Source organism: Somniosus microcephalus, chromosome 10, assembly GCF_052327205.1.
Source record: "Somniosus microcephalus isolate GS21.2 chromosome 10, FLI_Smic_1.0, whole genome shotgun sequence".
Taxonomy (NCBI): domain Eukaryota; kingdom Metazoa; phylum Chordata; class Chondrichthyes; order Squaliformes; family Somniosidae; genus Somniosus; species Somniosus microcephalus.
Genome location: NC_140996.1, coordinates 178413764 through 178434918, shown reverse-complemented (window position 1 = coordinate 178434918; position 21155 = coordinate 178413764). Strand labels below are relative to the sequence as shown.

The 21155-nt window shown below is 42.6% G+C and overlaps 1 protein-coding gene across 10 annotated transcripts in view; it reads right to left on the bottom strand.

Moving 5' to 3' along the window:
• cdk8 (cyclin dependent kinase 8) overlaps nucleotides 1–21155 on the bottom strand; it is a 253657-nt gene that overhangs the window by 40455 nt on the left and 192047 nt on the right. For 5 of the 10 annotated variants that reach the window (XM_085999250.1, XM_085999247.1, XM_085999248.1 and 2 more), the window contains exon 4: nucleotides 16318–16458. The exons of 1 other annotated variant lie outside the window; for it this stretch is intronic. In XM_085999250.1, coding sequence (XP_085855376.1) covers nucleotides 16318–16458 — 141 coding nt within the window. Of the gene's footprint in view, nucleotides 1–16317; nucleotides 16459–18049; nucleotides 18408–21155 lie in introns of all 10 variants that reach the window. 4 more of the 10 variants (XM_085999254.1, XM_085999253.1, XM_085999256.1 and 1 more) reach the window with 3 other exon arrangements.

The following is a 21155-nucleotide window of genomic DNA, read 5'->3' as shown; positions in this document are numbered from 1 at the left end:
TCATTCATTAGATTGTACTTGATTCAAACCCAGATCTTAGAGGTGAGAGGGCAACACTGCAGGAGTTCCTCAGGGCAGTGTCTTAGGCCCAACTATCTTCAGCTGCTTCATCATTGATCTTCCCTCCATCATAAGGTCAGAAGTGGAGATGTTCGCTGATGATTGCACAGTGTTCAGTTCCATTCACAATTCCTCAGATAATGAAGCAGTCCATGCCCGGATGCAGCAAGACCTGGACAACATTCAGGTTTGGGCTGATAAGTGGCAAGTAACATTTGCGCCACACAAGTTCCAGGCAATGACCATCTCCAACAAGAGAAAGTCTAACCACCTCCCTTGACATTCAATGGCATTACCGTCGTCGAACCCCCCACTATCAACATCCTGGGGGGGTAACCATTGACCAGAAACTTAACTGGACCAGCCATATAAATACTGGGACTACAATAGCAGGTCAGAGGCTGGGTATTCTGTGGCAAGTAACTCACCTTCTGACTCCCCAAAGCCCTTCCACCATCTACAAGGCACAAGTAAGGAGTGTGATGGAATACTCTCCACTTGCCTGGATGAGTGCAGCTCCAACAACACTCGAGAAGCTCAACACCATCCAGGACAAAGCAGCCCGCTTGATTGGCACGCCATCCACCACCTTAAACTTTTACTCCCTCCACCACCGGCGCACCGTGTACTATCTACAAAATGCACTGCAGCAACTCGCCAAGGCCTCAGCACATACCAAACCCACGATCTCTACCACCTAGAAGGACAAGGGCAGCAGGTGCATGGGAACACCACCGCCTCCAAGTCACACACCATCTTGACTTGAACATATATCGCCGTTCCTTCATCGTCGCTGGGTCAAAATCCTGGCACTCCCTACCTAACAACACTGTGGGAGTACCTTCACCACACGGACTGCAGCAATTCAAAAAGGCAGCTCACCACCACCTTCTCAAGGGCAATTAGGACGGGCAATAAATGCTGGTCTTGATAGCCATGCCCACATCCCATGAACAAATAATAAAAAAAGTAAGGTAAATCACCATAGTAGCCACTTTCTTCATAGTCAATCTTTTTCTTATTTCAAGGCAGAATCAGTGACTTTATTCTTAAGAACACTTAAACCGATGGACTCTGTTTTCCTTGATCCTGCCTGGAAAACAGTGATGTAATACTTCCATCTCATGGCTCATGTTGTGACTAATGTCAATAACAGGAAGAAATTTTAAAAAAATACAGCAAACAGGCAGATCAAGCAGCTTCAGTCAGAAATGTCTTGGGTATAGATGAGCTTTTCGATTTTTTTTAGTTGCATCTTATATTAACTATGATATGTGGTAATATTAGGTAGAATATACAGTTTACAGAAATATTATTTTCAGAAAATCGTGACAGAGTACTTTGTTTCCAACAAATTATACATGGCAGTTGTTATAATCAGAATTGACAATGATGCTCCCTGTTAAAATCCAACATGAAACTTTATGCTGAATTTTTGCTGCACTGAGCAAAAAAGCCTGATTCAGCAATAGAAAAAAAAAATGAACGTTTCACTTTGTAAGTCATCAGCATAACTGCCAACCATGTAACCTTTCAAAAATTAATACATTGCTAAGATTTACAACCAAATCAGCAATTCAAGGTTGAAGCTGGGATAATGGACAGTTTGGAGGATTTCTTAAGTCTTTCAAAGCAGTCCAGGACTAATAACCACGTTGATTTCACAAGATATAAACGAAAGGCTGACGTTAATGGGCAAGTAACTTATCACAGAATGTCTTCAAAGAGCTAGTTTTCAGATCTTCATAATATTCACAGAAGTCCAAAATCATTGAGCAAAGATGGTGATAGAACTATAATGATTTGAACATTTACAAGTAGTATATTTTTTGATCGTTCAATAGGTATGATCTGCACTTAAATTGTGAAAAGGAGTGCAACCAAATCAGTTTTTAAGCTTCTGTGCTGTAGACAAATAAAGCTTTGAAATTCTGTATACAAAAAGTTGGTTCCTCGGAAAGCTTTGGCCAACTAAGTCAGAGTACGAGAAAGATAGAAAGATTTCATGACCTCAGGACGTCGCAAAACGCTTTACAATAAGTACTTTTGTAGTCACTCTTGTAATGTAGGAAATGTAAATTAAACATTAGAGGCATCAGAAGTCAGATTAGAGCTTTGGGTTTCTTGTCTATACCTCATTGATTTCCAGCATCCGCAGTATTTTGCTTTTGTTACATTTCTTTTAGTGATTACATGATACCATATTGCAACATCAGCAAAAGTCCCAGTTGTTCAGCTTATTTGCAATATTTATTTGAATTATGCATCACCACATTATGCCACACACTGCAATACCATATTAAATGCAATTAGGGCCGGAGTTTCCAGGGAGGGGTCAGCGGGCGGGATTGGTGGCGGGTCGGGTGGGAAAGTGTTTTTTTTTTTTGACAGCGGGTCAGGACTCCGCTGTCAACCCGCCGCCACGCACCTTTCCCAATGTCGGGTCTGTCAGCGCGGAGTAGAACCGACAGGCAACCCAATTAATCTCATTAACACCTAGTTGACAGATCATTAACAGGCTTTTGAAACTTACCTTTTCACTTTAACTTCATGGCCACGGAAACCACGCTGTTCGGGGACCACGGCTATCAACCTCAGGCGGGAGTTCAGTGGCCATTGCTCTAGCTGATTACTGGACAGCCTCAAATGTATAGTAAAAGCTCCCACCTGACAGATCATCACTTTGCTCAGCCACAAGCTGTATCTCAGTCCATTTCCAGTCCAGATTCTGCAGGCTTTCCACTCTCCATCCAGTATCACCTCATTGGAAGAGCTCTCTCACCAGTGACAGAATGTTTCTGTCATCTCTACTTCACCTGCCATCTATTCCATCAACATGGATGCCCTTTATACTGTCTCACCTTGGTCCTCAGAATCCGACCACGCTCAGCCCCAACACCAGCAGCACCAGGCACACCAACCTTCTCCGCAATCACCTGATGCAGCACAGGACAGAGGCCATCAGCACCCGAGCACACTGCTGCCCAGGAGTCCAGGGATGGCCTCACCATAGCCAGATTTACTTCACTTGACGCTGTACAACCTGGCTGCCACATGATGCAGCAGGTTGGCACCACCCCACACCAACACCATAAAGCATCCCTACAATGCCCAAGCCATTCCTTTCACACTAACCACCATTGCGGGGGGTACCGTTATGTCTCACCATTCACTGCAACTCACTAAGCCACTTCCAAAGCTGCACACATATCTATCCAAGAACGCAGTGTTGAAAATAAATGTTTCAATGTTTGACAGCACACTAACAGAAACTTTACATGAACATTGGATAAAACACCCAAGTGGTATCCTTGTGTGTTGTTAGTTGGTATGATTGCACTAGGATGAGGGCGAGTGTGAGGGGTGGCTAGTGAGGTGGGGATGTGATAATGTAGATAGAGAGTGATGGGTGGAGGTGCAAGGTAGGTTGGTGTGCATAAGGATGTGCAGGAGTAAGGTAGGGAAGGCAGACTGATGGGGATGTGATGAGAGGCACAGCAGGATGAAGGCGAGTGTGGCTTTGTACTAATATTTCGTGATCTAATGAGATCATTGAAAGGTTTGCGCCACTACACCCAGGTCCTCCCGATGACATCCCTGCTTGTGCCCTTCTGTGCAACCAGGCTGTGTTGGTCTCCTGGTGAGGTGTCTCCCGCCCATCGGAAGGGAAGAGGACCTCCCTGCGTGCTGTGACTCCCTCCATAAGTATATGGAGGGAGTCATGGGAGAATCTGGTTGCAGCCCTGCACCTCTGTGCAGTCATTGTCAGTGTTTGCAGCACTTCAATGCTGTAGAACACTGACTGCACAAATGTCAAAATAAAGTTGGCCATGGTTCCTTTAAGGAAACCGGCTGATGATGCGTCATGAAATTACATCACCAGACCTGCTTCCTCTAATTGGCCCAGCAAACGCACTGGGTGGGCTTAATAAGCCCCATCAACGGAAAGTCATTTCACAGAGCGGGATGGAGCCAGCAGTGGGGTCGCTACCTACATCGCCCGCCATGGTAAGTAAAATCACGGCCAAAGTCTTTCTACCCTTAACAGAAATTCTTCAAATAATTTTGTGCTTCTTCAGTCTCTTCAAAAAAAAAATCTACAGCTTTCAAATACTTTTTCACATTGCCAATTGATTCAAATCTATCTGCAATATTCTTTATACCTCACATCTGCCGTCAACTTGTGAAACTTAGGAAAAAGGGATGGGGCATGATGAAACTGCAGATACTGCAGCGTCAAATCATCAACAATCGGTATCTCAATTTCCTGAGCGTATAAGCCACATTCATTTCGTCTGCTCTGAACCAATTTTTATTGCAGATCTGAGTCTTTGAATGACCTAACCTCTATAAAGTTCTATCTTCATATAACTGCAGTCTGTTGGGATTAATAGTTGTCTAGAAATTGTATCAAGCAGAAGTAAAGTATTTAGTAGTTACATCAATAAAATAATTACTTGAGGCTTTTAGCATTCAAACAGATAACTGTGCCCTGCTGCTGCTTTTGTTGAAATTGTAGTGCTTTTTTGTAGAATTGAAACCTTCACTTCAGAAACACATCTGGGCAAACAAAAACACAATTCAAGCAAGATGGCCAGTTTTAAAGCCATTTCCTTTCCAGCAGATATAAGTTCTGGAGCATATATTGATTGCATACTTAAAATGTAGACTTTTGGTAGCCTGGCGATTTTCAGGCATTTTGGTAGCCTGGTGATGGAGAGAAAACGGAGACTAAAATTATGCATCATTGTTGTGTATATGAACTGTGGAGTTTCTAATATTGATTCTAACTGAAAGTAAAGGAAATAACCTCAAAAGCAGGTCCTGCTAAAATGATTTTTTTGACAAACATATTTCTTTAGTGAAGAATTTCATTCTGCTAACAAAAAAAATAAGGGATGTTGGACAATTGTTTGAAACACAATTTAAACCTTTTTATAACTATGTAATAATTGGAACACAGAGAAAACTGGGCAGTGTGTGAATAATGATTTTAAAGTACTACAAAATGACAGTAATTTAGAATACCAAATTATAAGAGTAATTTGAAAATATAAATTGTTGCCATGTGTTTTTTTTAAAACCCGGTATATCCCCACTTCAATGCTTCCTTCTTCAGTCAGGACAGCACCACAGTTGCAGTCGTCACTCCATGATTGGCCAACAAAGGTGTGCTTCTGTGGGCTGGGTCAGGGCCTGCTGGCTTTTCCACCTAAACCGGCGATTGAACTACAACAAAGTGCTCCATCTAGCAGAAAAAAAACAGACAGTGAGTCCCTGTTGTTAGGAGCTTGAAACAAATTGTTCAGCCCACAGTACTATTTGGGAAGGAAAAAGTACTACACAATGCACATGCATATCACATACTGCAGAAAGTAGTACATGCTACTGAGAACAGAAGAATGATCTCAGATCTGTGATGTCTTAGGTCAGTGGCAGAAGTATTCTGATTTTTGAAATACGAAAATGCAGATTTGCAGAGTGCCGTGGAATGATAGGACTTGTGCAAACCTATCTCTCACGGAGTTGAGATCCTGGTTTTAGCTGCAGGCAGGACAACTGAATGTCAAGTTCCCACTTTAAGGCAGTTAGAAAGAATTAGATGGATAATTACCTAAGTTGCTGATGAGCAGATAATTTTCAGAACTAAGTTTACTTCACTGGGAATAGCCTATGTGGACAACTGGGGAAAGAAAAGAAAATGACTTTCACCCCAGTAGCTATTCTTCATATGTCACCCACAACAACTTGCATTTATATAGCGCCTTTAATGTAGTAAAATGTCCCACGGTACTTCACTGGAATGTTATCAAACAAAATTTGACACCGAGCCACATAAGCAGATATTAGGACAAAAGCTTGGTCAGAGGTTTTAAGGAGCTTCTTAAAGGAGGAGAGAGAGGTAGAGAGGTTAAGAGAGGGAATTCCAGGGCTTCGGGCCTTAAGCAGCTGAAGGCACGTCCGCCAATGGTGCAATGAAAATTGGGGATACACAAGAGGCCAGATTTGGAGGAGCACAGGGATCTCAAGGGGTTGTAGGGCTGGAGGAGGTTACAAAGTTAGGGAGGGGTGAGACCGTGGGGGAATTTGAAAACAAGTTACTATCAGTAAGGTATTTAATGTGGGAACAGGTTAAATTGCAGCAGATCCAAATCTACTCCTCATATTAACATTTACACACATGTACTTTCCTCTTAATAGATAGCTATCATGAGTGTGGACCCTGGTTGGCGTTGCCCGTCCCTATCCCAGCGGCGCCAAGGTCAATTTTAGTACCAACCCAAACAAAAACAGCTAATTCAACAATGAGGGGAAACCGTCCTCTACCATTCAATCGCTCCACCATTGGCTGCTGTGCCTTCAGCTACCTCGGCCCTAATCTCTGGAATTCCCTTCTTAAATCTCTCCGCCTCTCCTCCTTTTAGACGCACCTTAAAACCTACCTCTTTGACCAAGCTGTCCTAGTATCTCCTTATGTGGCTTGGTGTCAAATATTGTTCAATAATGCTCCTGTTAAGTGCCTTGGGACGTTAAATGCATTAGATGACGAGATAGAGAGTCACATATCCAAGTTTGCTGATGACGGAAAGATAGGCGACATTGTTAGCAGTGTAGATGGAAGCATAAAATTACAGAGATATTAATAGATTGGGCAAAATTGTGGCAAATGGATTTCAATGTAGGCAAGTGTGAGGTCATCCACTTTGGACGAGAAAAGGATAGATCAAAGTACTTTATAAATGGTGAAAAGCTAGAAGCAGTGGCGGTCCAAAGAGACGTCGGGGTCCATTTACATAGATCATTAAAATGTGATGGGTAGGTACAGAAAATAATCAAAAAGGCTAATGGAATGCTGACCTTTATATCTTGAGGATTAGAATACAAGGGGGTAGAAGTCATACTCATACAAAGCTCTGGTTAGACCACACCTGGAGTACTGTGTTCAGTTCTGGGCACCACACTCAAGGGAGAATATATTGGCCTCGGAGGAAGTGCAGCCTAGATTTACTGGAATGATACCTGGACTCCAAGGATGAAATTACAAGGTGAGAATACAGAAACTAGATTGTATTCCCTGGAATTTAGAAGGTTAAGGGTGATTTGATCGAAGTTTTCAACATATTAAGGGGAACTGGTAGGGTAGATTGAGAGAAGCTATTTCCAAGGTTGGGGACTCTAGGACTAGGGGACATAGCCGAAAAATTAGAGCCAGGCCTTTCAGGAGCGAAGCTAGAAAACACTTCGACATACAAAAAGGTGGCAAAAGTTTGGATCTTTCTTCCGCAAACGGTAATTGATGCTAGGTCAATTATTAATTTTAAATCGGAGATTGATAGACTTTTTGTTAACCAAAGGTATTCAGGGATATGGGGCAAAGGCAGGTATATGGAATTAGGTCATGAATCAGCAATGGCTGATCCGTGAATGGCGGAACAGGTTTGAGGGGCTAAATGGCCTTCTCCTGATCCTGTATCAGCTAACTCAACAAAAAAGTGCAGTATTATAATTTTCAATACATCAGTTCATTAGGCTAAGTAGCTGATTGGAATTTAAAACATTTACAATACTAAGCTCCATGGGCACAGATTAGTGATAAATAAAGTATACCAAATGTAATGTACAGCTTCTTAAACTGGATTTCTAAATAGTGACCCAATGTTATACCACCATCAAGTTATGGTTTACCAATTCTGGGCACTGTGATGTTCATTGCTGAGTATTACTTTTGATGTAGTTTATTTCATTATTGCTAATTTCATGCAGCACCACTATCCAGTGCTGTAGTGGGCACCAAGTTCAGACTCGCCAATGGGTATGTTAGGGTGATAGTGAAGGATAAACACATACAGTAACATGAATCTGTTTTTGATCAGCAAATTACAGATGGCAAGAGTGGCAAAATACATATATATGACATGAGAAATATGTGTATTTTTAATTTTTGGCCCTATATTTGGATGGTTGGTATAACATGGGAACACTGTACTATAACTTAAGACAGAAAAGAGAAGATAGAATTTACCACTGCACACATATGGATGTTCTTTCATATGTCCAAGAGCCAGAACTCAGAAGCACCAGGCTCAGATTAGTTATGTAGGCTTTTCATTTAAATCCTCATAGTCAGCCTGTAATGGTGAGTTATATAGTTTACTTTTCACACTTATAGCGAATAGATATTTACATACTTTAAGAAAATCTATTGCTCAGAGATGGAATAGTGGCCAAAAAATAATAATTCATTCAAAACGTAGAGTTTGTAATTTTCTCTTGGTATTGAGAATATTCCAACCCATTGCGTAAATTGTGTCTTATTAATTTCATCACCTTATAGTGTTAATAAACACTTACATTATGTTCAATGCTATTGTGTGGAGTAATATGCTGAATAACTCCCAACATAAATCAAGTACTTGAAAAATTGTATGCAGTTCGGTTTTCAGCAAAATGTCATTACTATTTACCTTAATGTGGAGCTTACAGTTATTAGAACTGCCCTCAACTACTTTTCTTACTTCTCTCTTAATTACAATAGGATGAAGTTTCATTTTCTACGAACTAATTTCTCCTCTAGGTAGCATAATACCATGCAGTCACGATAAAATATGTACTGTACATAAATATCCCAACATCTAATATTTTGTAACTCAGTTACAGAATATTCAGACATCAAATCTTTAAATGAACTATTCATAAATGCTGGTATTAAATTACCTCTTCTGGACAGGCGATGATTTTGATCTGCTCTCTCTCTCACACCAATAATGATTCAGATACCTCACGGATATTTGAGCAAGGATGCTACATCATTCCTGTGTAAAATCTAGCAATGTTCCATGCTAGGTTTTTTATTAGAAGAGAGCAGCAGTCAGGCTGGCATCATAGATGGATAACAGAATATTGTAAAGAGATATCATCTTGATATCTTCATTGAGGTATTTCAGCTTCCTGAATAAATAATTTTCTCTAGAAAACATCAAGGCTGACAAAAATAGTTCAAAAGTTCTTGAGGCTCAAAAGAAATCTGGCTCCAAAGGAATGTCTAGTTTTGGTAGCCATTTCCATTAACTTGCTCCGCCCAAACTGCCATTCCAACTGAAAATTAATTGAATCAGACTTGCTCATAGGAAGTCATCTGTGATTAAAAAACACGATTTTTTTTCTTTAAGTTTTATTTACTCCCTTAAACGTTTTATGACTATACCGATAAGCCAACAGGAATTCTATTTCCTCATCAATTATTACAACTTCAGTCTTGAAGTCCAGGCTATTATTATTTTTCATTTTACAATGTCAGAACAGCATCTATGTGACTGTGTTTCTGTTCTATATAAAAGGCAGATGTATCTGTTCTCTGGTAGAGGAAACAGATAGATAACTGAATAAAATGTTAATTCATATATAATTATATAAAGAAATTCCTTAAGAGAATGCAGTATTTGGAAGATACTTTCAAAAAAAATGTAAGCCCTGATGTAACATCAGGGCCACCGACTTACATTTTTAATGTATGATATTCTGAAGAGAGAAGAAACTTGTACAGGTGCACTATCCCTTATCCGAAACCCTTGGGGCCAGATGTTTTTCGGAATTTGGAATTTTTCGGATTTCAGAACGGATATAATGCTTATAAATGGACAAGAGGCAGCCGTTGGGTTTACCCTACAACTACACCACTAGTGATGGATGAAAACCTGGCTAGGTAACCAGATTACTATAAAGAAATAGTTAACAGCAATGTTTCCTCAAAGTTGCACACGGCCACGCAGTAATCTGCAAACTCCCGTGCAAGCTGCTCAAGCTTTTACACTGGAAATAGCGAGAGACGCTCCACGAAAAAGCTCGGTTTTCAGAGCTTTTCGATTTTCGGAACTGCGGATAAGGGATAGTTGACCTGTATTTACATAGCACCTCTCAGGACCATAGTTCGTCCCAAAGCAATTTACAGTCAATGAATTACTTTTGAAGGAGTCACTATTGTAATCTGGGAAACGTAGCACCCACTTGCACACATCAAAGTCTCTCAAACAGCAATGAGATAAATGACCAGATAATCTGTTTTAATAATGTTGGCTGAGGGATAAATGTTGGCCAGGCCACCAGGAAAATCTCCCTGCTCTTCTTCGAATAGCGCCATGGCATCTTTTACGTCCAGCTGGAATTTTTATTGGTGCTTTAGGATCAAATTCCATGAATGTGTCCATTATTCTGTGAAAAACAGAAATGGGTGGCTTTTATTTTATATACACCAGTCTTGTGCTGTTGCGCACGGGTAGTCAAGATTAAGTATAGTCTTCAAGTGAAATGGGGTTCGAGAGCAGGGAATAATTGGAACAGGGTGCATATGCAGAATTCAGTTCCTATTTTAGAGTCATGCATTCTATCCTTATTTTTATATAATACTTGGTCTTCATACTGTGATTTGTGGCTGAAAAGCAAAACGTAGGGCAATTTGGGAAGCACAGAATTACAGTTGGCTAGAGGATAGGAGTTTCTCTGCAGTACAGGCTGAGGAGCTGGCATTGACCAAACTGAGGCAATACATCACCACCATTGGTCCACATCCACACACGTTGGTTCCGACATCCAACAACACTATAACTTCCACAAAAAAATTCAACCACATTGATGAGACAAGATATTTTCTAGTCCAGCTGCACCCACTCCCCACCGAGCCTACTCCTGTTCCTAGGAACGGCCCAACTTTTGACCTTATAAGGCCTTGATCTGACTGATTAACAAAGAATGGCTCAACCGTCATATCATAGCCCTTTTCACAACTCCACTCTTTAGTTTGTAATAAAAAGGTCATTTATAAGCATATAAATCTTCAAAGTGAAAAACTGTCAGCACCCATGATTAACCCACAAGGAGATCAGCTTGAAACAAAATATGGTCTGTATCCAACTGGGATTGCTTGAAGCAGTCAGCTAGTTGAATTACCAACTTGATGAATACATGCAGCTGTTTTCAGACAGCTCCCGTACTGTCTCTCACAGGTTCCCTTGGTGTGCCTTTGCATATGCATTAGCACGCCAAAATTAGGAAAATGACTGCATTAGAACTTAAAAATTGGTTGCAAATTTTGAACTCATCCAGGAGAGAGTAGCCCATTGTACAATGGGCCTGACACAAAAAAAGGAGACAAGTAATATACAAAGAGGCAAGAGAAATTACTTTAAAAAGATGCAGGTAAAATAATATCCAAAACAGTGTAAATGTCTTCATTTCTATGTTGAAATAAACTCATGAGCATGAAGTCTGTAGGGAGAAAATTAATATTCGGCCCATCAAGCCCAGTCCATGCACATCACCATAACCTGTTGATCCCCTACTTTGAGGGGAAAAAAATCAAGCAGTGTTATTGATAGCTCCAAGTCTCCAATTCCCTTCTTAATACATCTCTGTTCAGCTGTGCTAGAAAACTGTTTAAGGGAGAAAAGGATAAGCCATGTAACTATAGACCAGTCAAGCTTATCTGTTGTGCACGGTGGCATAGTGGTTAGCACTGTTGCCTCACAGCGCCAGGGACCCGGGTTCGAATCCGGCCTCGGGTGACTGTGCAAACTCCACACAGACATTCTCCCCGTGTTTGCGTGGGTGTGCTCCGGTTTCCTCCCGCAGTCCAAAGATGTGCGGGTTAGGATGATTGGCTATGATAAATTGACCCTTAGTGTTAGGGGGATTAAATACGTGGGGTTACGGGGATAGGGTGGGATATGTGTCGGTGCAGGCTCGATGGGCCGAAATGGCCTCTATCTACACTGTGGGGTTTCTGTGATTCTACATGTTATGACATAGTATAACATTAGTATTAAAATTAGAAAGTCTTGGTTAATTAAGGACAGCCAACACAGATTTATAGAATTTAAGAGTTCACTGAGCAATAACAGTGTATTGATAAAGAAAATGGAGTGGATGTTATGTATATGGATTTTCAAAAAACATTTGATAAGGTGCTACATTAGAAGTTTGTTAATAAAATAAGGTGCATGGAATTGGGATGCGGCAGCATTGATAGGAAGTTGGCTAAAGGACAGAATAGAGTAATAGATTGGAGCAATGTAAAATAATGGTGTTCCCCAGGGAGCAGTATTATGACCATTACTCTTCTCGCTACAGGGGTCCCATGAGCAGTTTTGATGAGGTAGATAGAGAAAACTACTTCTATTCATCATGGAGTTGGTTACTAGGGCTCATAAATTAAAAATCATTACCAAAAGAATGAAGCAAGAGCTTAGATTTTTTTTATATAAACGCTGAGGGTTGTGGGGAAATGAATGCCCTACCAGAAACAATGGTGGAAGCAGAATCTTTGATAGATTTAAGATATTGGAGAGAAAAAATTAAAAGGATATGAGGAAAGGACAAGGGGATGAGACTAAGAGCATCAGTATAGACATGATGTTTTCTTTTATCATTCACTGGATGTGAGTTAGCATTTATTGCCCATCTCTAATTGCCCTCGAGATGGTGGTGGTGAGCCGCCTTCTTGAACCGCTGCAGTCCGTGTGGTGAAGGTACTCCCACACCGCCGTTAGGTAGGGAGTTCCAGGATTTTGGCCCAGCCATGAAGAAGGAATGGTGATATATTTCCAAGTCAGGACGGTGTATGACTTTGGGGGGGGGGGGGGGAGGGGGAACTTTGAGGTGGTGCTGTTCCCATGCACCTGCTGCCCTTGTCCTTCTAGGTGGTAGAGGTCACGGGTTTGGGAGGTGCTGTCGAAGAAGCCTTGGTGAGTTGCTGCAACAACACATTGCAGACACGGTGTGCCGGTGGTAGACGGAGTGAATGGTGCCAATCAAGCGGGCTGCTTTGTCCAGGATGGTGTCGAGCTTCTTGTGTTGTTGGAGCTGCGCTCATCCAGGCTTCGTCCTTGTACATGTTGTTCAGTGACTTCAGATGGAAAAAGCATGTGTGAATGTGGACATCATGTCTGGGCATTCACCATCTAGGATCACATGTGAAGAATGGTCACCTGGATAAGGTACTGGAGGATCTACTGTACCCATAGAACTACACTGTAGAACAGTGTCTTTGGAAGAGAAAGTATGTAAAGAAAAAGTTACACATACATGGTAGATGTTTACTGGTCTCCTCGTTTAATAGAATACATGCTGAAATAGTACAGAACAAAATGTTATAGATAAAGTTTGGCATTATTATTGATTTATTTGTAGACTTTGTGATGTTCATGTTTAAGTGGTTATGGTTTGGCCAACATGCAACGTTTTGCTCCAATAACAAAAGAAGCAGCACACCGCTAAGGTTGAACTACAGTAAGCCCCACTGAGAAGCTAATGAGGTACTTATAATTCACTCTTTGCATTTACAGGTTTTTTAAATACAGTAACACTACTAGTGTACATAAATCTCATCCATCCCTCTCTCCCACCTGAAACAAATTCAGAAGATTCTCAACTTGTATGCATTTGTAAAATATGATCCTTTTTGAAGAGATATGAAAGGTGGTCATCTAAATTGGAGGTTAATCCACGAGTCCAATCAAAAACATACATATTAAGACAATAAAACAGATTTATGTGGTCAAATTCATAATTAGCTTTTGAATTGATACAAAGTGAAAAACTGGCTCACATATTTTTGTCAGTTGGCTATCATGTACACTTTTCACTTGTATAATTAGTGATATTTTGTGATGGACAGAGAATTCAAACTTTTCTCCACTTTTAGGACTCAATATCAGCATCCAGAGAAAAGCTCATTCTACTCTTCCCGAACAATCTGCCTAAACTCAAGAGGTGCAACCCTCACAGCACCAGAACGATGCTTTGTATGTTTGATAGCAGCAAACCTTATAGTATAACTGAGATTGCAAATTAATGTCAAATTTCAGGTAATTTTATGTTATGGACCACACTTGAAAAGAAATGGAGTTGAGTTGGCCTAAACCCATTCCATACAGGATCCTTACAGCCAGGAGAGAGACATTTTCCATCAGACCAGGTTACATTTGAACCCACACCCAAAGGTGAAAAGACAGCATCCGATCCCACTGTCTCACCAAGTCCTTGAACAGACACTTATAAAAAGGAAAACTTAAGGAACATTCTATAAATGCAGCAAAATAATTGCCCCACAAATGCAGCAAAACACATGAAAATGACAGCAAGGAAACAGGCTGTTCAACCCAACCAGTCCATGTTGGGTGTTTATCCTCCAGTGTTTCCCCTAATTGGGAGGACTCGTAAAAATCAACATTTCATTGTGCAGTACACACGTCTGCTGCATATATGACAAATAAAATTGAATTGAATAATTCCCCCTGTTCCAATTATGTATTAATAAGTGCAGCTTTATCTATTCATCATTTCTCAGGTTTCAATACATGTGGCAAAGGTGTGTTTAACCCCTGGTCTTGGCTATTAGTGTTTTAATAAAATAGCAATAAAGGGAAGTCAAATGCCCAGAAACAAAGAACAAAAACAATTAGCGATCCAGCAATTAATAAATATCTTTGAGTCTGGGACTCAAAAAGGACCACAATTTACTACTACTCACCAGCCAATATTGCTATTAGATTAGAAGATTAATTTTCTTTAGCTGTGCATTGCTGATCATTCACTTGGGAAAATCCCAAGTAAGTCACGCACGCTATTTACTCCACTCGCAGTTTGTGACAATAATTGCTTTTTTGAAAATGGTTCAAGATAAAGCTCCCATTGGAATGAAAAAGGAACACTGCACATTGCTTACCTTCATTAGTGCAAATGGACATTCATATTAGTTACGTTGAAACAGTACATGAACACTGCCACAAGAAATTATGAATATTAAATAAGTTGTATTCAGTTGTAGCATATACACAAGGCATGTTTCTTCCCTCTACCTATATGTTGAAACATGCAAGATAGGAAGAAGGCCAAGCAGCAGATTAAATTAATTGCGTTACAAAGACAGGAAGTCTAGAAACAGTTGATTGGATCAATTGCAGTATAAAGACAGGAAGTCGCTCATGATGAAAGACAAGTCCAGGCATGAAGGAAAATTACTGAAGGGGATGCACCAAACGAGGTCATGTTGCAAGATGGAACCAATAGGGGAGAACAAGGAATGTGGGCGGAACTCATTAACATGTAAATAGACTGCAACATTTAATTTTTAGTAGTACAATACCCTAAGAGGTGCCTTGTGTAATGCCTGAAGGGTATCTGGATGTGAAGCGCGCGTGACTACGCTTGATTGTACTCTGCTTCTGTAGCTTCTCTTCACACCGAGCTTAATAAAGGCGTAACAAGAACACACTGGCATCTAAAGACTACTATTTCATTCAACACCATATCAAGCAAATACACATTTGCTCTAGTTGGCAGATCACTTCCATTTGAGCTACTTACACCATAGATGCAGCATTGCACCGGAATGCAATTTGTTGGCACTGGAACTTTTTCTCTTCAATTCATTTAATTATATATTATGGAAAATTCGCCTCCCTCCCAGCCACTTTGTGCATGACATGGAGGGTCATATATATTTTTGAACTAATTAATTCACTTCAATGGGAGCCTGAATTTAGATTAAACTGAGCAGCCAATCTGGTAAACCAACCCCAAAAATACAGCTACAGCTACCAACCGAGCAAATCCAAACCAGCTTGAGCTGAATGAAATGTTGGCTCTCTTTGAAGTAACTGAAGCCATTCAAGGATCCGCATGGCAGTTCCCTACAATTTATCATTAAGCTGTTAGGGGAGTGGGGGTAACCGAAAATGGCAGATCTCTGAAATGTAAAAAAATGTATATTTGTTTTTTAAAGTCAAAATGTTAAATATTAAGATAGGATTGGGGAGTGTGCCTTGAACAGGAAGTATCCTTCCTAGATCTTCCTTCTTTTCTAATGAGGTCTTGCAAGATTAATTATACTGCAAGACACTATTTCCACAATTTTAGTGAATATTTCTTTTTCTGGTAGTAACACAATGAAATGTGCTCAAAAGGGAATGGTTAAACAGAAATAAGACAAAATATCAGGGGAGGGGAAATAATTCTCTCAAAGTTTTTTTTTTGATAAAGCTGTAAACATCTTATGAAGAAATGTAGGCCAAGTCACAAAAAGTGAAAAACAATCCAACATCTGTTATTCAGCATTTACTCCAGCTAAATCCCTTATTACACCATTTTAATTAAGATGTCTGATCCGTCATTAAAGCAACTAGCAATAAAATTAGCTTTTATACCCCCAGTAACTATTCAAGCATTGCTATCCATTTCATGTACCCTCAGTAAATCACTTACCAGATCCCTGTGTAACACCCAGTTAGCATGCAGGTAGTGAATGCCATCTAGAATCTGATATAATAGGGACTTCACCATCCCTCGAGGTAATTGAACTGGTTTCTTGTTTGCTTTAGAAGCTCTGTGAAATTTGATTATGTGCTGAAAGAAGAAAAATAAAACATTTATTGGGGAAATGAAAAAACGGAGTCAGAGACTTGGAGCACAATACTAGTGAATTGCATTCCAGAGAGTGATTTCTGGGCTGTGTACTGGCACATTTAAAAATCCCTGAACCTTTCTAGTCTCATCTCTCATTTTAAAATACTTATGATGCATTCCCCGCACCCCCCCCCCCAAATCTGCATACATCAAAAAGGATTCCCATCTGAATCTGCCTCACTTGAAACCTTATCCAAAAATGCTTCTTGCATTGAACATCCAGAATACAATGTGCATGGATGGAGCTGAAGGAATGTAGTGAGTTCATGGGTCAGAAGTTCAACCAAGATTTAACTGACTTGAATAAAATTAACATTCAGTTAGGAATGCTACAATATTGTCAATATACTTGAACTTCTGAATTCCTGCTGTAGTGAGTCAATGCACAAGGGTTCCTGAACAAAAGCAGTAATATAAATGGCAATGCTTTGTTTTGAACTGTACTTCTAAATATAAAAGACAATTAAGGAAGGCTGTAAATATTTAACGAGAATCATAAAGTACTATGAACAAATATTAATTCTGTTTAGAAAATAACATAATTGACACAATTTATAAATAGATTTACCAAAATATAAGGCATCTTAAATAGGTGTTCGTTACTCCTAAAGGTTCATCATTACAGCTGACTGAACGCTCATCAACTCTCAGCTGACTACTGAATAAAATGTTGCACAGAAATAAGTCTGGGGTCTGTTTGTGAGTGACTGGCATTAGGAGATGAAAAGCAGACAAGATAATTTGCTCCATTGAATCATGGATTCCACAGGTTAATTAGAGTCAACAGTGGCTAAGAAGTTTAATTTTGAAATAATGACAGGAGTAGACAAGTTGTACACAGACATCAAGTGCAAAACAAGGGAAGAAAAATGAGAGGGCAAGATTATAAACTAAGCAAATTACTTGATGAATTTATAAGGAATAGCTTATTAACTTGCACAATCATCAATATAAAAGTAGACTGCCAAGTACTGCAGTTAAAAACTCTTGAAGCATTCCAGGGTTGGCAGAATTAACCTGATACAGCAAAGAGCAGAGCTATGGATTTTGATGCGAGATTTGATATACATACACACATACCTACATATCTCTATCACTCTTTCAATCTGTATATCCAAAGAAAAAACTTGGAAGACTGAGTGGGAAGGGTTGAATGGGCTTTCTTTATTCCAACAATCTCAATCTTAGCTCAACTGAAAGGAACTGTCTAATCCACACACAACTTAGTTGACACAAGAGATGCAGTTTGTTTTACAAAGCATAGTTTTCAGTGCTGAAATGTTTTCAAAGTAAATCAAGAGAGACTGTAAAAAAAAATAATCAGGAATTGACCAATGGTGAAATTTTGTAGAACACCACCAGAATTTTTACTTCTGCTGGTCTCAGGTCAGTTACTAACATTCTTCTTTGAAACATGTGACAGTCTATCTGATTAATACACAGAATGTTCATATTGTGGAATGCATAGTATATCTTCTATCTATCTATCTGTCTGTCTGTTCTCTATACGTTCGAAAGTTATAGAGCGTACCTACACGCGCGTCACGTCAAAAGAAAGCTTACGATTACGGACCGGTCATAGGCGTATTTACGTTTCGGCCGGACAAAAATTGCGCCCGCGGTATCCAAAAAACGTTCAAACATTCCGCTCATTAGCGATAGAGTGACCTCGAGGTGGACCAATCATATGCCGGGGTTCCTGGGCGCGTGCGGGCAGGCCCTCCTCCAGTCGAGTGACGGGACGATTGACCAATCCGACGCTTCGGTGACCTGGCGGTCGACCAATCGGTGCGTGTGTGTGGGCGGGCCTTATCGTTCTGAACCGAGGTGAGTGGCCGCCATCTTGATTCCATTCTTTTTCCCCGCTTTCTGCGTTTTTCTTTTCAAACCTACATTTCCAGCAAAAAAAAATTGCTTTTGTTAAATTGTTTAAAAAAATTTTAAATTCTTTTGTAAACCTGAAGATTCTTTTTCCTACCTTTCCCCATTTTTGTAAGGCCTCATAACCTAGGCCTCAAAGCCTGGGCCTTTCCTGCCCAGCCACGCCCGAGACTAGGTAATTGTCCCACGGCTTCTGCTAAGTTCCCCCCCCCGCATCGTCACGTTACCCGGGGCAATGGTGTCAGCCACAAGGGTCATGGGACATAAACAGGACGCGGCGTCTCTCTCTGTTCCCCGCTCGGCTCGGGCTGGGGGGCAGGGCTCTCAGGAGTGCGGTCCTCGGGCGGGGCTTGGAGAGCGGGAAGGGTTACCCCGGCAACCGGGCCCCGCCCGCCGTATTGAAACCAGCTCGGGAGGGCGGGAGTCAGCGCACGCCTGTCAATTTTGGCCCGGACCGCAGCTAAGGTGAGTCCGGCCGGGGACTCAACGCGCTAGCCCGCGCATCGGCCGGCCCTGAGGCGCTGATCCGCGAAGAGGGAGGGAGAAAGCTAAGGTGAGTCCAGCTGGGCCTCACGCGCTATATGAAGGAGAGGGGAGGGGAGGGAGAGTAAAGCAGGGAGAGACGGGGAGGGGGGGAGAGGAGAGATGGGGGGAGGGTGAGGAGAGGGAGGGGAAGGTGAGGAGGGGTGGGGACAGGATGGGGGAGGGGAGAGGAGGGGTGGGGACAGGATGGGGGAGGGGAGAGGAGGGGTGGGGACAGGACGGGGGGGGGGAGAGGAGGGGTGGGGACAGGACGGGGGGGGGGAGAGGAGGGGTGGGGACAGGACGGGGGGGAGAAGGGGAGGCAGGGATGGAGAGGAGAGGGGGAGGAAGCGGGAGGGCAGGAGAGGGGAGGGAGAGGGGGGGAGGGAGAGGGAGGGAGGGAGGGGAGAGAGTAAAGCAGGGAGAGATGGGGGAGGGGAGAGGAGAGAGGGGGGGAGAGACGGGGAGGGAGAGGAGAGAGGGGGGGAGAGGAGAGAGGGGGGGGAGAGAGGGGGGGGAGAGAGGGGGGGGAGGAGAGGAGAGAGGGGGGGAGGGAGAGGAGGAGGGGGGAGGGTGAGGAGTGGGGGAGAGACGGGGAGGGAGAGGAGAAAGGGGGGGAGGGTGGAGAGGTCTCTCTTCCCCCCCAGTCGCTCTCTCTTCCCCCCCAGTCGCGCTCTCTCTTCCCCCCCCAGTCGCGCTCTCTCTTCCCCCCCCAGTCGCGCTCTCTCTTCCCCCCCCAGTCGCGCTCTCTCTTCCCCCCCAGTCGCGCTCTCTCTTCCCCCCCAGTCGCGCTCTCTCTTCCCCCCCAGTCGCGCTCTCTCTTCCCCCCCCAGTCGCGCTCTCTTCCCCCCCAGTCGCTCTCTCTCTTCCCCCCCAGTCGCTCTCTCTCTTCCCCCCAGTCGCTCTCTCTCTTCCCCCCCAGTCGCGCTCTCTCTTCCCCCCCCAAGTCGCTCTCTCTCTCCCCCCCCCGTCGCTCTCTCTCTTCCCCCGCAGTCGCTCTCTCTCTCTTCCCTCCCCCCCCCCCCTCAGTCGCTCTCTCTCTCTTCCGCCCCCCCACCCCCCCCCCAGTCGCGCTCTCTCTTCCAACAACAACATGCCCTCGAAAAAGCCTTGGCACCGCCGGGCACTCCAGCTAGTCTATATCTATAAAAGACCTCTTCTGTCTGTCTGTCCGTTCTCTATACACGCAAAAGTTATAGAGCGTACCTACACGTGTGTTACATCAAAAGAAAGCTTACGATTCCGGACCGGTCATAGGCGTATTTACATTTCGGTGAGAAAACATTTGTGCCCACGGTATCCCAAAAACGTTCAAAATTCCGCTCATTATCCCCTCATTAGCATTGAGTGACTGTGATGTCGAAGAGCTGCTATGATGTCAGAGCAGTTTTTGTGCTGTCATAAAGAAATCAATGCTTTCACTGTGCCCAGCCTACTCAGCTGGGGTGACTCGGGCCGGGCCTCTTCCTCTCTTCTCTCTCGCTCTCCCCCCTCAGTCTGTCTCTCTCCCTCTCTCTCTCCCAGTCTCTCTCTCTCTCCCCCAATCTCCCAGTCTCTCTCTCTCCTCCAGACTCTCCCCCCTCCAGTCTCGCTCTCTCCCCCCATCCCCCCATCTCCCCAGTCTCTCTCTCTCTCTCTCTCCCCCCCGTCTCTCTCTCTCCCCCCCACTCTCTCCCTCTCCCCCCCAGTCTCTCTCTCTCTCCCCACTCTCTCCCTCTACTCTCTCCCTCTCCCCCCAAGTCTCTCTCTCCCAGTCTCTCTCTTCTCTCTCCCCCCCAGTCTCTCTCTCTCTCTCTCCCCCAGTCTCTCTCTCTCTCTCTCTCCCCCAGTCTCTCTCTCTCTCTCTCCCCCCAGTCTCTCTCTCTCTCTACCCGTGTCTCTCTCTCTCTCTACCCGTGTCCTCTCTCTCTCTCTACCCGTGTCTCTCTCTCTCTCTACCCGTGTCTCTCTCTCTCTCTACCCGTGTCTCTCTCTCTCTCTCTACCCGTGTCTCTCTCTCTCTCTCTCTCTACCAATTCAATTTCCAATTCCAATTCCAATTAAAATGCTTTATTGGCATGAAAGTTTACAGAGAACCATATTGCCAAAGCTTACATAGCAAAAAGGTACAGTTTTCCAACATTCTGTAGGTGTCAATCGATTTGACATTTGTTGGGTACATACAATATTACTTTTAAACAATATTAATTTTAAACAGTCTTTGTACTTCATTTGGTACGTTCAATATTAATTTT